Source organism: Chelonia mydas, chromosome 8, assembly GCF_015237465.2.
Source record: "Chelonia mydas isolate rCheMyd1 chromosome 8, rCheMyd1.pri.v2, whole genome shotgun sequence".
Classification (NCBI taxonomy): domain Eukaryota; kingdom Metazoa; phylum Chordata; order Testudines; family Cheloniidae; genus Chelonia; species Chelonia mydas.
In genome coordinates this window covers 41,359,065-41,374,648 of record NC_057854.1, presented here as the reverse complement: position 1 = coordinate 41,374,648, position 15,584 = coordinate 41,359,065, and the positions used below count along the sequence as shown (strand labels likewise).

At 56.7% G+C, this 15,584-nt stretch overlaps 1 protein-coding gene across 11 annotated transcripts in view; it reads left to right on the top strand.

Moving 5' to 3' along the window:
• Positions 1-15,584, top strand: part of LOC102945167 (nitric oxide synthase 1 adaptor protein) — a 188,816-nt gene that overhangs the window by 143,439 nt on the left and 29,793 nt on the right. For 5 of the 11 annotated variants that reach the window (XM_043520860.1, XM_043520862.1, XM_043520858.1 and 2 more), the window contains 3 exons: positions 1,774-1,941; positions 4,267-4,432; positions 5,796-5,945. In XM_043520860.1, the coding sequence (XP_043376795.1) occupies positions 1,774-1,941; positions 4,267-4,432; positions 5,796-5,945 (484 nt within the window). Of the gene's footprint in view, positions 1-1,773; positions 1,942-4,266; positions 4,433-5,795; positions 8,175-15,584 lie in introns of those variants that run through there. The other 6 variants (XM_043520861.1, XM_043520859.1, XM_043520867.1 and 3 more) reach the window with 4 other exon arrangements.

Here is a 15,584-nt window from a genome sequence, read left to right as displayed (position 1 = left end):
AGCCTCTTGTGAGTAAGGCCAAGTGCACTGAGGCTTGAACCCTGTGTCATTAGTGGAGTGCCACGGGGTTAGGGGAGGTAAGACTCGTATGGCTCCTCTAAGGCTGGGGGCCATCTGCTCCACCCAGGGCGGGGCAGGGCAGTCCCACTGCTGCCCAAAGTGCCGGAGGAGAGAGGAATGGTGCGACGTAGCATGTCACGGAGCCAGCAGAATGGCTGGCGTGAAGAGTCAGGGTGCTGCCTATGTGATCCAAGTCTGCTTGGTGTGGCACTCTGTCCCACTCTTGTGGCACCTACACCAGCCAAAGTAGCAGTTCTCAACTTTTCCAGACTACTGTACCCCTGGAGCCTGAGCCCTGCTTCTGGGTGCTGAAACATGGAACAGCATTACAGGGCCCCCTATGGCGTGGTGTCTACCCCCCAACTCCAGCGTTGCACTTGTGACCTCCCCAAAGCCATCCCACAACCCCCAGGTTGAGAAACACTGACTTAGATGAGTTGATGTACCCCCTGGAAGACCTCTGGGTACTCCGGGGTGCTCCTGGTTGAGAACCACTGAGCTAGAGAGTGATGAGCTAGCTACAGCCTTGGCTAAAAGAGCTATGTTTGACCCTGTCCTCCAACAACTGAGTGTGTTGGCATTACACATAGCCGTGAGACACCAAGAGCCAGTCCCCCAGGGATCATCTTGCCAGTGGTGCCAGCTCTTGCTGTTCTATCACAAGTCTCTCGCTATTTGGTGTGTTTGTAAAGCCCCAGCTCCTGGAGGCCCATGAATACATGACAGTTTCACCTTCCATTTGTTCAGAAGAGGAAGCTTCTGGTCTCCCGGGTTGCAGAAGAAAGTCAGAAAACCCAACCCAGGGAATCCAAGGGCTCACAAGCCAGAAGGCGAAGAAACAGGTTGCTGAGGAGGGTTCATACAGGGAGCTGCCTCCTGCCCCCAACCCTGGCAGCTGCCAGCAGCTAGGGCAAGGCTGTGAGCCGAGGTGCAAATCTCTGACCTCCACCCACCCCAGGTGAGGTTGGGCCCACCCTTCTGGCTCTGGCTTTGGAGCATGTGTTGGTGGCCGCTGGCTCTGTGCACACAGGTGACCCAGGCTGAGAGCATCGTGCTCAGGGCAGCTCACCAGGCTGAGTAGCTGTTCAGGGGGCAGCAGTGAGCGCCTGCTGGAGCAAAGTCAGCCTAAGCCACCGAGCCAGCCCCAGCAGCAGGGAGAGCTAGCACCTATGTGTCACAGTCTGTTACAGGGTGTCTGCCTCCTGCTGGCCTGGCCAGTGGGCTGCTCTGCGCACAGCTGGAGGACAGAGCTGCTGCCCAGGAAGGTCAGTTCCTTAGGCTCCTAGCTTGCACTGAAGTCAGAGGTTAGAGACTAAGCTCCCTACGGCTGTTCTGGCTCAAACGCATTAGCCTACAGCTGTGTGATGCTTTGGAACTGCAGAGCTGTGTGACTGCTAAAGATTAGTGTTGTCATTGTGATTAGCTATTAATGCTGTTCTCGCACACAGCAGGTCTCACTGGTGTGTACTGGTGTGGGAGTTAGGCACTATATACCCCTGCAGGTCTGGGCTACAGTCCCTGGCCCAGAGAGCTGACAATTGAAACAGATGGCTACAGACAGATGGAGCCAGGGGAGTACAGAGAATGAGGCACCGACCCGCCCGGCCCGCAGGGGTCTCAGCTCGGCTGGGAGCGAGTTACTGGAGTGTCTGTGGGATGTTGAGGGGCAGCACGCAGAGTGGATCAGGCTTTGCTTTTCTCTATATTTTCCAGGGCTCCCTCCACCCCGAGAGTATCCTGACTGCATCACCCAAGCTGCTGCTCCCCTCCTCATCCCAGCTGCCGGACCTGGGGACTCCCCTCTCCACTCATCACCAAATGCAGCTTCTTCGGCAGCTTCTGCAGCAGCAGACGCAACAGACACAAGTGGCTGTGGCCCAGGTGCTGCCCGCATGGTGGTTGTTGCCCCGGCATGCCGAGCACGAGCGGGGCGCGGGGCTGTGCAGGCGGCAGCATGTGCGCAGGGGCCCATGTGGAGGGGTTTGTGAGAGGCTGGTGTGCTGGGAAGAGTGGGGTGGAAATGGACACGGGCGAATAAGCCAGAAGTGGCAGAGCCCTGGAGGCAAAGCCAAGTTGCTCGGCCTAGATGCAGGAAGGGAGGAGCAGGCAGAGGAGGGGGTCTGAAACTGGGTGGAGATGGAGGAAGGGTAGCTGTGTTCTGAACGTCTGGAGTGACAAGTGGCCACTGGGTTATGGTGATGCAGGCAGGCCTCGGCGTGGGCCTGGACAAGGGGATAGGTCTGATTTTAGCCAGGGTTGAGGGGTGGGAGTCGGGTATCACAGGAGGAGAGAGCCCAAGGTCACCCCAGGTGGGGGAAGGGAATTCATCAGGGACAGTCCGCGGGGAGGGAGAGGGCCTGGCAGATCCAGATGGGCCACGACACCGGTCAGTTTGAGGGGAGGCAGCTAGGAAGAGAAGTCAGGGAGACAGCGAGAGCTGTGGGACTGAAGGAAGGAGTAGAGCTGTCCCCCATACGCACTCTTCCAGGGCCATTGGGGAACCCACAGACATCCTTCCCCACACCACATGCCCTGCCCCTGGCCCAGCTGCCCCTGCAGTGACTCACACATAGCGCTCTGGGAACCTCACTGTGCTGCAAGCCAATCCCCTGTGCTATGGGTAGGGGCAGGCAGCACATCAGGCCCCAGCACTGCTGGCCCCACGGTGTGGAGGCACACAATGGGACGCCACACCCCAGGGGCCAGAGGGGCACACAGCCTAGCCCGGCCCGGCCAGCCTACTAGGACTGACAGTCAGGGGCTGGCTAATGTGTGCAGAGTGTACTGACCCTACTGTCTAGGTCTCACACCTGATGAGTGCTGAGGGCTTGTTTGCTCTGTGTGGTGCGTGGGCCAGTGAAATATCATGGGTATCAACTGCCCTTGTCTCCTGGGCAGGGGCCCGGCCCAGCTACGACCCTCATTCAGAACAGCGCAGCTCAGCAGGAATGTAAATGCAGCCAGGAATTGTCCAGACTGCCATGGCTTGGGCTGGGCTGGGCAGGGCTCTTCTAGAGCAGGGCCCCACATTCTCCGATGCTCAGGGTTGGCCATGGACCTAGAGGTTAGGGCACGCTGCTGCAGGGGGGAATCAGCTTCAGGTCTCAGTGGGTCTGTCTGCACTGCATTTAAAACCCCACAGCCGGCCCGTGCCAGCTGACATCGGTTGCAGGGCCAGGCTAAGGGGCTGTTTGCATTGTAGACATTTGGACTTGGGCTGAAGTCTGGGCTCTAGGACCCTGCGAGGTGAGAGGATGCAAGATCCCAGCATCTACATTGCAAATGGCCGGTGCCTAACTGCAGTGTGGACACACCCAGAGAAACTTGTTTCACTGGCAGCTCCAGGGAGCCATGGTTAGGGTTCCAGGGAGAGTCTGTCTCAAGATGAGCTAGCCTGGCCCTCGCCTGCAGCTGAACTGCCTTTGAAAACCACGGGGCTGCCCCTTTATGTGGGGACAGGCAGCTGTCCCACTGGGAACTTCCAGCTCCCCTGCTCCTGACAGCACGTCTTGGTGCCTGCGGCTTTGAACTACAATTCCACCACTGCCAGCAGGTGCCAGTGCTCCTGCTTCCCCTGCCCAGTCTCAGCACAGCCTCTGTGGGAGTGTCTTTCTGCTTGGGCCAGACAGATCTGTCCCATGGCTAGGCACCCTGGTATGAAGCAGAAGGGACTCCGTGCTGGATGCAGTGTGGATGGGGGACAGATGCTAGCATGCCCCCTGTCCCGTGCTGCCCTGTGGTTGTAGGGTCCCTGTGAGACTGGAATGGGGAATGGACTTACCAGCACTCTGGGCAAAGTCTGGAAGGGCTTTGTGGGTCCAGGACTTCCGCAGACGGGTATAAATCTCTCCCTCCTTCTCCTGCTTGCTGTCCTAGAGCAGAGTAACAGCTCCCAACACTGGGATGGCTCCCGGGGGAGAGTCTCTCTGACCTGGACCTGAGCTCCCGCTCCCGCTCTGCCAACAGCCACCGCTGTGCCTAGCTGAGAGAACAGGTGGCTAAGGGGAGTGGGCGTCTGACTGGAGGCACTGCAGGCTGCGGCTACGGGCGGGCTTGCTCTAGCAGCAGGCTGGGGGCGCGGGCGGGGTGCTTGAATCTCACTCTAGCAGCAGGCTGGAACTCCAGGCTTGGACCCCCGGCTCGGCGCAGGCAGCCTGTCCTGGCACGCACGCACCCACTCGCTGTGTCTCCACGTCTGTCCGACAGGTTCACTTGCTGAAGGACCAGCTGGCTGCAGAGGCAGCAGCTCGGCTGGAGGCCCAGGCGCGTGTGCACCAGCTCTTGCTGCAGAACAAGGACATGCTCCAGCACATCTCGCTGCTGGTCAGGCAGGTGCAGGAGCTGGAGCTGAAGCTGTCAGGAAGCAACACCAGTAAGAGCTCCTTCCCCAGCCTTGCTGCGGCCCCCAGCCAGTACAGGGACCCAGGAGCACAGCATGGAGGTGCTTGTTGCTGAGCTCCGTGCTGATTCACCAGGGCACAAGGGACTTCCCATCCCTCCGCATTCTGCCCCGCTCCGGCAGTGTGCCCGTGCCATGGTCCCCAGCACTCCCTGGAGAGGGGATCCCCGTGAATGCCAGTGGGAGGGGTCACCGCAGAGTGTGTATGGCACAGCCCATGGCCAGGGTGGGTGTGCCATGCACACACATCAGCCCAGTTCCCAGGGGTCAGTGCCCCGACTCACTGCCTGACTCAGGCCTGCAGTGACCACATCCCCTTGTGGGGTGGGGGGGGTAACCCACGGCAGCTAGACAGCCCCACCCCTTTGCACCCCAGGGTTTGTGGCATGCAAGAGACTGCCCCATGTCTCCTGGTCCCAGTGCCAGGATGCCCAGAGAGAGAGAATTTATAATGGGCACCCTGCGGGGAGAGTCCCTGTGTGTACTTCCCTCAGCTCTGTGGGGGCAGCTGTGGGCGCAGGGGCTGGGTGTTATTGGGGCAGGGTCATGTCAGGGGTGAGGGGGTGTTTCTGTGTGGTGGGTGTGCGGCATCTGGGTGTTACCAGGATCATGTGCACATGTCAGAGGTGCGGGGGGAGGATGTTTGTGTGGGGAGGGTGGGCATGCGGGGGATGGGTGTTATCAGGGCAGAGACATGTGCACGTGTCAGGGGTGCAGGAGTGCTTGTGTGTGGTGGGCATTCGAGGGCTGGGTGTTATTGGGGCAGGATCATGTGCACATGTCAGGAGTGGGGGGGTGGGCATGCGGACGCTCGGTGTTATTGGGGCAGGGCCGTGTGCACATGATGGGAGTGTATGGGGGTGTTTGTGTGTGGTGGGGATGCGGGAGCTAGGTGTTTTCAGGGCCGTGTGCATATGTCAGGGGTGCAGGGGCAGTTCACGGTGGGTGTGTGGGGGCTGGATGTATGGGGCAGCGCCATGTGCACGTCAGGGCTGTGGTTGTGTATGGTGGGCGTGCGGGGGCTGGGTGTTGTTGGGGCAGGGCCGTGCGCACGTCATGGCTATGGGGTTGTGTGTGTGCAGGTGTTGGGGGGGTGTTATCTTTGGGGGCTGTCCATGCTTTTCCCTGTTGCTGTTTGTTCAGCTAGATCCTCACCTACCCCTCCACCCTCCATCAGCTTCAGCTCCCCATGTGAACAGCACTGATCGGGGTGGGCTCTTGGCCATGGGTTGAGATCTAGAGCAGGCCTGTGTGCCTGGTGGCTGTCTGCCAGCCTGTGTGAGGGGTCAGTGATGCCCTAGGCCGTGCCCGCTCTGACTGCCCTCCTCTCTTCCAGTAGGTTCCCAGGACAGTCTTCTGGAGATCACCTACCGCTGCAATGCCCTGCCAGTGCTGTGCGACTCCATCACCCCGAAGCCTGAGGACCTACACCTGCCGCTGCTGGGCCCTGGCCCTGACTCCACCCATGCCCTGGGCAGCCCCATAGGTAGGAGTGACTGCTTGGTGAAGCTGGAGTACTTCCGCTTCCCGCCGGGCACCACGTCACCATCAGAGCCGCTCCTGGGCAGCCTGGAGCTCATCAAGTTCCGCGAGTCGGGCATCGCCTCGGAGTACGAGTCCAACACGGACGAGAGCGAGGAGCACGACTCGTGGGCCCAGGAGGAGCCACTGCGTCTGCTCAACGTGCGGCACAAGCAGGGCCTGGGGGACAGCCTGGATGATGAGATTGCTGTGTAGGAGGGTGGCTGTCTCCAGACCGAGACAGGGAGGAGACAGTCTTGGGGAGGGAAGCAGCTGCTGGAGGCCAGTGCTCAGTTCAGGGCTTTAGGCCAGGGTGGGCAGTAAAAGTTCCCTCTCCGCCCCTGTGGCAGGACAAAGCCAGAGCTGTGCTCCCTGCAGCCCATGCCATCCCAGCAGGCTCTCAGAGCTGTCAGGGCACGCCCTGGCCTTGCTGTGAGAGAGGAGGAGACTGAGTGTGCACAGGCAGGTATCCCTCTGCTAGAACAGTCAGCGAGCACTCCCACCCAGCCAGCCAGCCACGGAGCGGGTACAGACACATACCCTCCTTCGATGTGCAGTCACGTTCGCAGGTCCCTCACCGCGCTGCCCCAAGGCTCTGCCAGCCTGGCACAGCTTCTGCTCTGACCAGACTCCATAGGCTATGGCCAGCAATGTGTGGCTGTACGTCCATGGCATAGCTTTGTCCTCTGTAATGGAACTGGGGATATTTTCATTAGCCATAAAATCTAACCCTTTTCTGAATCCTACCAAGTTCTTGGCCCCATAACATCCTGTGGCAAGTAGTTCCACAGGCTCACTGTCCATTTCCCTTGGTCAGCGTTAGATTCATTGCCTTTCATCATCAGTGTACCTCCCCTGTTTCTTACTGGGACGGCGTTCCCACCTGCTTTCTTATCCTATTCAGTCTTTGACATGGCCTTGTCATGTCCCCTCCTATTCACCCCCTCTCCAAACAGAGCAGAGTCAGGGGGGATGGTCACAGGAGCTCAGTGTAGGGGTAATTACCTCTGCTCCCAGTGGAGTCGAGCTATAGATTTCAGTGAGAGGCCACCCAGTACTTGAAACTCCCCATCCTCAGATGGAGCCTCTTGGCATTGTGGGCACTTGCCTCTGGGGCCCCTTTGATTCCTGGGGGACCAGACCTGATCTCACTGTTGCAGGTCAGGGAATGCCCCCTATCTGTATAACAGATCCTAGCTCCCCACGCAGCCGGTGGCAGTGGAGCATGTCCTAGCCGTACTGTATTCATGCCCACACCCCCCTGGGAGGCCAGGCAAGGCTATTGCCCACTGTACAGATGAGCACTGAGGCACAGAGCCCAAGTCTGTGCAGCACAGGGAATTGAACCCGAGTCTCCCAGGCAGTTGCCAGCCTTGCTCTCCATGGTACCGGTTTTGGAGTTGGTCTCCCTTCCAGTCTTGTGCAGCTGTTCTGCACACTGCTGAGTGATGAACTGGCATACTCGCTGTTCCAGTCATGCCTGAGTCGAACCTGAGCCATTCAGGTCCATCTCAGCCCCCCAGTGTATTTTAAAGAAGCCTTATTGAGGGGGCAGGAACAAGCCATCGCAAAGTGCAGAAAGAATAGCAAATATGGCAGGCGACCAGCTTGGCTTAACAGTGAAATCTTCGGTGAGCTTAAACTCAAAAAGGAAGCTTACAAGAAATGGAAACTTGGACAGATGACTAGGCAGGAGTAGAAAAATATTGCTAGAGCTTTCAGGGGTGTAATCAGGAAGGCCAAGGCACAGTTGGAGTTGCAGCTAGCAAGGGATGTGAAGGGTAACCAGAAGGGTTTCTACAGGTATGTTAGCAACAAGAAGGAGGTCAGGGAAAGTGTGGGACCCTTACTGAATGGGGAAGGCAACATAGTGACAGATGATGTGGAAAAAGCTGAAGTACTCAATGCTTTTTTTGCCTAGGTCTTCAAGACAAGGTCAGCTCCCAGACTGGTGCACTGGGCAACACAGCATGGGGAGTAGATGGGCAGCTCTCAGTAGTGAAAGAACAAGTTAAGGACTATTTAGAAAAGCTGGACGTGCACAAGTCCATGGGTCCAGATCTAATACATCCAAGGGTGCTGAGGGAATTGGCTGATGTGATTGCAGAGCCATTGGTCATTATCTTTGAAAATTTGTGGCAATTGGGGGAGGTCCCGGACGATTGGAAAAAGGCAAATATAGTGCCCATATTTTAAAAAGGGAAAAAAGAGAACCTGGGGAACTACAGAGCAGTCAGCCTCACTTCAGTACCTGGCAAAATCATGGGGCAGGTCCTCAAGGAATCCATTTTGAAGCACTTGGAGGAGAGGAAGGTGATCAGGAACAGTCAACATGGATTCACGAAGGGCAAGTCATGCCTGACCAACCTGATTGCCTTCTATGATAAGATAACTGGCTCTGTGGTGGATGTGATATATCTTGACTTTAGCAAAGCTTTTGATATGGCCTCCCACAGTATTCTTGCCAGCAAGTTAAAAAAGTATGGATTGGATGAATGGACTATAAGGTGGATAGAAAACAGGCTAGATTGTCGGGCTCAACGGGTAGTGATCAATGGCTTGATGTCTAGTTGACAGCCGGTATCAAGCGGAGTGCCCCAGGGGTCAGTCCTGGGGCTGGTTTTGTTCACCATCTTTATTAATTATCTGGATGATGGGATTAATTGCACCCTCAGCAAGTTCGCAGATGACACTAACCTGCGGGGAGAGGTAGATACTCTGGAGGGTAGGGATAGAGTCCGGAGTGACCTAGACAAATTGGAGGATTGGGACAAAAGAAATCTGATGAGGTTCAACAAGGACAACTGCAGAGTTCTGCACTTAGGAGGGAAGAATCCCTTGCACTGCTATAGGCTGGGGACCGACTGGCCAAGCAACAGTTCTACAGAAAAGGACCTGGGGATTACAGTGGACAAGAAGCTGGTTATGAGTCAGCAGTGTGCCCTTGTTGCCAAGGCCAATGGCATATTGGGCTGCATTAGTAAGAGCATTGCCAGCGGATCAAGGGAAGTGATTATTCCCCTCTATTTGGCACTGGTGAGGCCACATCTGGAGTATTGCGTACGGTTTTGGTCCCCCCACTACAGAAGGGATGTGGACAAATTGGAGAGAGTCCAGCGGAGGGCAACAAAAATGATTAGTGGGCTGGGGCACATGATTTACGAGGAGAGGCTGAGGGAAGTGGGGTTATTTAGTCTGCTGAAGGGAAGAGTGAGGGGGGATTTGATAGCAGCCTTCAACTACCTGAAGGGGTTTTCCAAAGAAAACAGCTAGGCTGTTCTCAGTGGTGGCAGATGACAGAACAAGGAGCAATGGTCTCAAGTTGCAGTGGGGGAGGTCTAGGTTGGATATTAGGAAACACCATTTCACTAAGAGGGTGGTGAAGCACTGGAATGGGTTACCTAGGGAGGTGGTGGAATCTTCATCCTTAGAGGTTTTTAAGGCCAGGCTTGACAAACCCTGGCTGGGATGATTTAGTTGGGGTTGGTCCTGCTTTGAGCAGGGGATTGGACTAGATGGTCTCCTGAGGTCTCTTCCAACCCTAATCTTCTATCATTCTATGAATCACAGATCAGGCATTACCATGCACTTGTTGAGACACTTTCCCCTGCCGTCACACCAGCCATTCTCCTCGCTCGAATAGGGCTTGCTGGCCTTCCTAGTCTTGACTAACCTCAGTATTGTGTCATCTTCCAGCACACTTTCCTTGTCCTCCGCTCTCTAGGGGTGTGTGGCGAGAGCAGGGCGGAAGCAGGAGATCCCGGCAGCAGAGCAGCTCCGCATCACTGGCTTCTTCTTATTTTCTTTTTCCTTAAGTAAATCCAGGGAAATGAAATGCCAAAGCTGATGTTAATGCAGTGATGAAGTCAGGAAATTCCACAAGTTCAGGGAGCCAAACTCTTCAGTGGCGTGTACCCCACACTCTCCTGGCGGGCCAAAGTCCCAGGGCTTGCTTCACGTTTTGGGCAGATTGGCTGCTCTGGCTCCCTAGCAGATAGGCCCCACTTCCTCCTGTTTGCTTTCAAGCTGTCTGGTAAGTTCTCCAGGCTGTGCGGCCTGGCTGGGTCAATGCTGCGGAGAAGGCTGTACTGATGGGCCTTGCTGTCATGGGAGTGGTTGCTTGCTGTCCCCATGGGGCTGCGTTAACATTTGATTGGAGGGGCAGAGCAGATTCCCAGGGAAAAGGCTTTGCTCGGAGGGCGCGAATGCTGAATGTGCCTGTCAGTAACTCAGTAAAGCTTGGCGATCTCAGAAAGCAGATGGGAGCAAGTTCATTAGGATGGACTGTCTAGCTGTAGCGCCCAGGACAGGATCGGGCCCTGTTGTGGCTGGACTGGCTATGCCCTGAAGAGGTGGGAGACTTAAAAGACAGGAAATTGACAAAAGCAGGTAGAACAGGGCTCCAAAGGGTTGCATGAGGGGCTCCGGCAGTGCCCTACCCACAGATCTGACCCCTCTCTGGGGCTTGGAGTTACCTCCAGTCGCTGCCTGCTCTCAGCTTTCCCCTGACGATTTGCTGTGATGCCATTAGCCCTGACGCTAGGGCAGGGCCATGTGCAAACTTCCCTGCCAGGCCTCCTGACCATCCCCAGAGTCCTGCAAGCCTTTGGGGTTCAGAGCTGGCTGGGGAGCAGCTTCTCTCTGGAGCCACTAGTAGGGAGAGCGCAGTGAGCAGGGAACCTGGGTCCGTCTGCGGGAGGGTGAGGGGTGAGTTCATGGGGCAGTAGCAGGTGGGTTCCAGGTGTGTGTGGCGATGACGCGGGAAACGGGGGGGGGGAGGGGGGAGGGGTGGTGAGTGCAGGGGTGCTGGCCATGGAGGGAGCTGTGGAGTGGGGGAGTGAGTGAGGGCAGGGCTGGAGGACTGGAATGGAGACAGGACAGGAACCTTAGACTGGCTGGGGAGGTTCTACGGGCTCAGAGCAGAGACGTGCTAGAGCAGGAAAGCAGGGCTCCAGAAGAGCAGCATAGTGATGGGAAGCAAAGGCTGCTGCATCCTGTCCCCTCCTGGTCCCAGCTTGCCCTGCCTCACCCCCCACTGGGCCCCAGGCATTGCCTGCTGGGTCCCCCTCTCCTGGCTGCCTCTGCAGAAAGCCCGGCCTGGATATCCACATCAGCTATGCTTGTTCTGTCTGAATTACCTGGCACGTGCAGTGCGAAACTCAGAGCCTGCAACCCCAGGGCAAGGCCACCATGTCCCCAGCACTCGGGGTTCACTTGCGGCGCTCTCAAGGGCAGCTGTGAACAGTTCACTCCGCTCCTGTGGACTGACACGTCACCATAACACTGTCGATTAGCTCACCCACTAGCTGCTGGCTGGAGGGGCCTTCGGCTAAGGGCCATTCTCCCCATCTCTGTGCCCGACACATGCTGTGTCTTACAGCCAGCAGTGGGAGCTGCACTGATGGGTGGAAGCCAAGAAAGGCACCAGTCATGATGAGGTTTCTTGAGGATGGTTCTGGTTCCATTGGAGTGGATCTAACTGGCCTTTTAGACTCATATCAACACCAGGACAGATGGGGCCAAAATCTCTAAAGATTCTGCCTCCAAGTGGTCAAGAAAAATCTGTGATAAATCGTGCAGGTTTCTGCAGTCTGGTCAGCTGCCCACATTCAGAACTCAGGAGGCAGGCTCCAGAGACCATGAGATTGGCTTTCAAAAATAACTAGGGCTCTTTCTTTGCTTTCTGATTTCTGAGCCTTTAGGGGGCACTTGGATCCTGTTTTCAGGCTTTTCTCCACAACTGCGAGGGCTAAAAGTTTGCTTTTTTTTGTAAAGGAAAGCTAAGGTTCTCACGTCATCACATGCCTCCAGGAGCTGGAGCTTTATGACTCAGATTATGCGAGCTGACAACTCTGTTTGTGCACACAAATGCACTTGCAAATGTGGATTTTTGTTTATGCAAAACGATGCCCTTGCAAGTGCAGATTTTTGCAGCTGAAAGGGGATACACTTGCAAGCAATTGAGGTTTGTGTGCATGCAAATAAATGTGCTCTTAGCCACTGTGAAGGCAGTTTGGGATAACCTTTGGGAATGTGGCCCTGAGATTTTTGGAATGCTCACTCGCCTGAGGGAGTGTTTTGAAAACCAGTTTCCTGATTACAATAATTAGTTGGCTTTTGTTTACCCAATTTCTGTGCATTATTTTGATTTTGAATGATGACTTGAACATGGAGGTGATTGAAGTCTGTGGGGGCGTGAGGGGCCCTCTCCTAAATAGGCTTCTAAATAAGTTACAGATGGTCATGAAATTCCATTCGTGCCCTTGCACACACAATGCTGCCGTGCCCCAGTGCTGTGAGCTGCCCCCTTGCCTCATATCACAAGCTGGGACGCTCAGTGTTTGAGCTAACCCAATGCAGGAGGACACCAGCCAGAGCACCAGGGAGGATGCCAGGCCAGGCCAGGCCGGGGCCAGGTTGACAGACCCTGTGGACAGAGCCCTACACGTGTGAGGGAGCTGTTCCCCGCCTCCTCCCCTCCTGCATCCTGGTGAAAAGCTGTTACATCATACCACTGTCTCCACCAATCAGGTCTGGGACCCTGCTGACCAACAGCCTGTCCCAGTGATGTCCTGCCAGAGTGCCCACAGCGGGATGGCTGCCCCGGGGCGGGGCCCCAGGCTGGAAGGTGACGTCTGCCTGAGACATCCCTCCAGCCCTGTCACTCCCATATGGCCTGCGGCTCTCCCTGCCTGTTCCTGAGGCTGTTGGTCGCTGCACCAGGACCAGGAGTCAGGACAGGCACTGACATTCCCTCTGCTCCCCTGAGGACATGGGGGCTGGGGAATGGATTCTTCCTCTCTCTTCCCCTCCGCTCCCACTGCTCCTCTGATCGCTCTTCCTTTTTGCCTGCACCTCCTGCCTGCTCCTCCTGAGCCTACCCCCAGCACCACCTGCCACAGGCACCGTCTGGTGGCACCTTTGGGGAACGCTAACGGGCAGGGCCCCTGGCAGTGAGAGCCACTATCTCTGGCACAGGGGGTGTAGAAGCCCCTGAGATCTGGCCTGTGAGCTGCTGTTCTGTGTGGTCAGCGCAGTGAGGAGCACAGGGCTGATGGGCCCCCAGCAGGTGGGGGCTGCAATCCACCCTAACTGCAGTGCAGGCACGGGGGCCTGAACCACAGTCGTCAGCTGGTGTCTGGAGCTGGGGGCAGGCATAGGTGAGAGGAGTGTTTAGCTGATGTCTGTGTGTTGAGCTGCAGCAAGGTGTCCAGGAGCGCCATGGCTGGGGCTGATTTGACCCACTGGACGGAGGGCGAGGTGGTGGCAATGTCTGTGTCTTCCCACCAATGTCCCCTCCTCTCCCCAGGGCTGGGATTGGACCAGGTGCTGTCATTCAGACAGGCAGGGTAGTGGAGAGGAGGGCCTCCTGGCCAGATGGGCTTGTGAGGGACTGTGAAGCTGCAATGTCTGGCGCGGTCCCACTCAGAGCTCAGCTGGGCTGTTGGGCTGCCGGGCAAGAGGCAGGGGATGGGTGGGGTGAGCTTGCACCCATCCCCTGCAGGCCTGGAAGGGGCAGGTGGGCACTGGCAGAGGGGGTGGGAGGTTGGCCAGGCAGCACTTCAGGTGGGAGGGGATGGGGACACCACAGCCTGGCTAGGCCTGATGCATGGATAGGAGATAGGATGCGGAGCGGGTTGCAGCTGGGAAAGGGAAGAAGAGAGAGATGAGAGTGCAGGGGGATAAGGGTAAGAATGGCAGCAGGGAGCGGGGGCTGAGGGGACTCCCTGGGACCTTTGGAGGGGCTGGAGAGGGGACTTGGCATGTGAGAGAGTTAATGCAGCGAGGCCTGGTGGGGGGGTGGGATGGGCGGGAGAATGAGCAGCATTGCCAGATGCAATAGGCAGGAGTCAGGGTCTGGCTGGCTGACACATGAGGGAGGGGCAGAGAGCAGGGCAGTGGGAGGGAGGGAGGAAGGAAGGAAGGACCTTATTGTGAGGCTCTCACCCTCCCTGTTGCTTGTGGCAGGATCAGTCCTGTTCCCCTCTCCTCCCCTTGCCCCAGGCCTCTGCTCCCTAGCTCAGACCTGCTCTGCACAGCACAGGTAGGAGCGGGTACAGCCGATCCGGAGGGAGCAGGGGTCCTAGTGAGAGACCCATGCCCCTGGGAGTCACTCTTGGAGCCATGGCACTGGGACACCCCCACAGGGACTAGGTGCCTGCAGGCAGGCAGGCAGCTGGCTCACTTGGCCTGCTTCCAACTCATCCTTTTTCTCATCACTCTTGTTTGCTTCTTCTCAGGATGGGGGTAGGGACAGGGTGGCTGCTGTTGGTTCTGAGAGCTGCCCCTTCTCTTGAGGGCCACCTTTGAACGTGGTGTGAAGCAATGTGAAGGGGCATTGCTGGAAGGCCCCAGCGTGCATCTCATAGGCGTCCCAGGGCTGGGCTGCAACTCTTTCCTTCATCATGCTGGGCCCTGGGGCCTGGAACTGTACAGCTGTAAATTCTCCTCCTCCAAACTCCATGCTGCCCAGGAACCTCCTCTCCAGCCTCACACTGTGGTGGTGGGTCTTGGCTGAGGATCAAGATAGATCTATTTTTTTGTCCTTTCCTTTCCTACAACTGTTGTGTTACTAACTGTGCATTCAGTCGATCTGGAAAGCCAGCCTGTCAATGTAAGTGCACTTAACCCCTGGGTGGTGGTGTTTGTCTATTGGCTTTTGCTAAATAAATCTTTCTATTTCTCAAGGCTTTCTGTCGTCTCTTCTTTCTCTCTCTGTCTCTGGATCACTCCTTCCACCTCCCAAACTTCGGGGCCCAAAGCAGGGAAACCAGTTATACCCTAGTGGCCATCCCACTTGGGAATGGACCTTTCCAGCAGGGGGCTGGAGCAATGTGTATAATGGGGGTGCTGAGAGCTATTGAACCAAATTGTAAACCCTGTATCTGACGGAAACCACTTTAAGCCAGGGGGGCAAGGCAGCACCCCTAGTTCCAGCCCCTATGCTTTCCAGGCAGTGAAATGTGTCCCCACAGAGCAGCAAAAGGTAATTGGACCCAGTCCATGGGGCACTGCCAAACACACACAGCTGCTTGTCAGAGGTGGGTCTCGATACAGATTCCGCTGCAGACACAGGCCCCTCCCATACTGCTGGTGATGACAGCCTTCCACCCTGCTTCAGTTATAATGCATTGGAATGGGTTTCTTTGAGGCAGGGACTGTGGGGGCCCCGATATCACTCCGCCCGGCACAATGTGGGCCCTGATCTCCATTAGGGTCCATGCAGCTCCCAGCATAACTGGGGCCCTGATCTTCGTCAGGGTCTGTGCAGCACCCAGCACAGTGGGGGCCTCATCTTGGTCAGGATTGGTGCAACACCCAGAACAATAGGACCCACTCTCATCTGGAGTCTCTGCGCAGTACGGGAATACACATAGTCAAGGACAGTAATAATGAAACACTTGTAGGATCCCCATTCCTTGCCCCAGGGAAGCAATTTCTGTCTGCCCCCTCTTCTGCTTGCTACTGACATCAGCTGCTGTTGGGCTCTGGGAGAGAGAGCCTTCTTGCCCTCCTGCCTGGCATGGCCCCACTGGGACATCGTTCCAGGGCCTAGGTCACAGAAGGGAGGGCTGGATCTTTATTCAGACACGTCTCCCAGCAG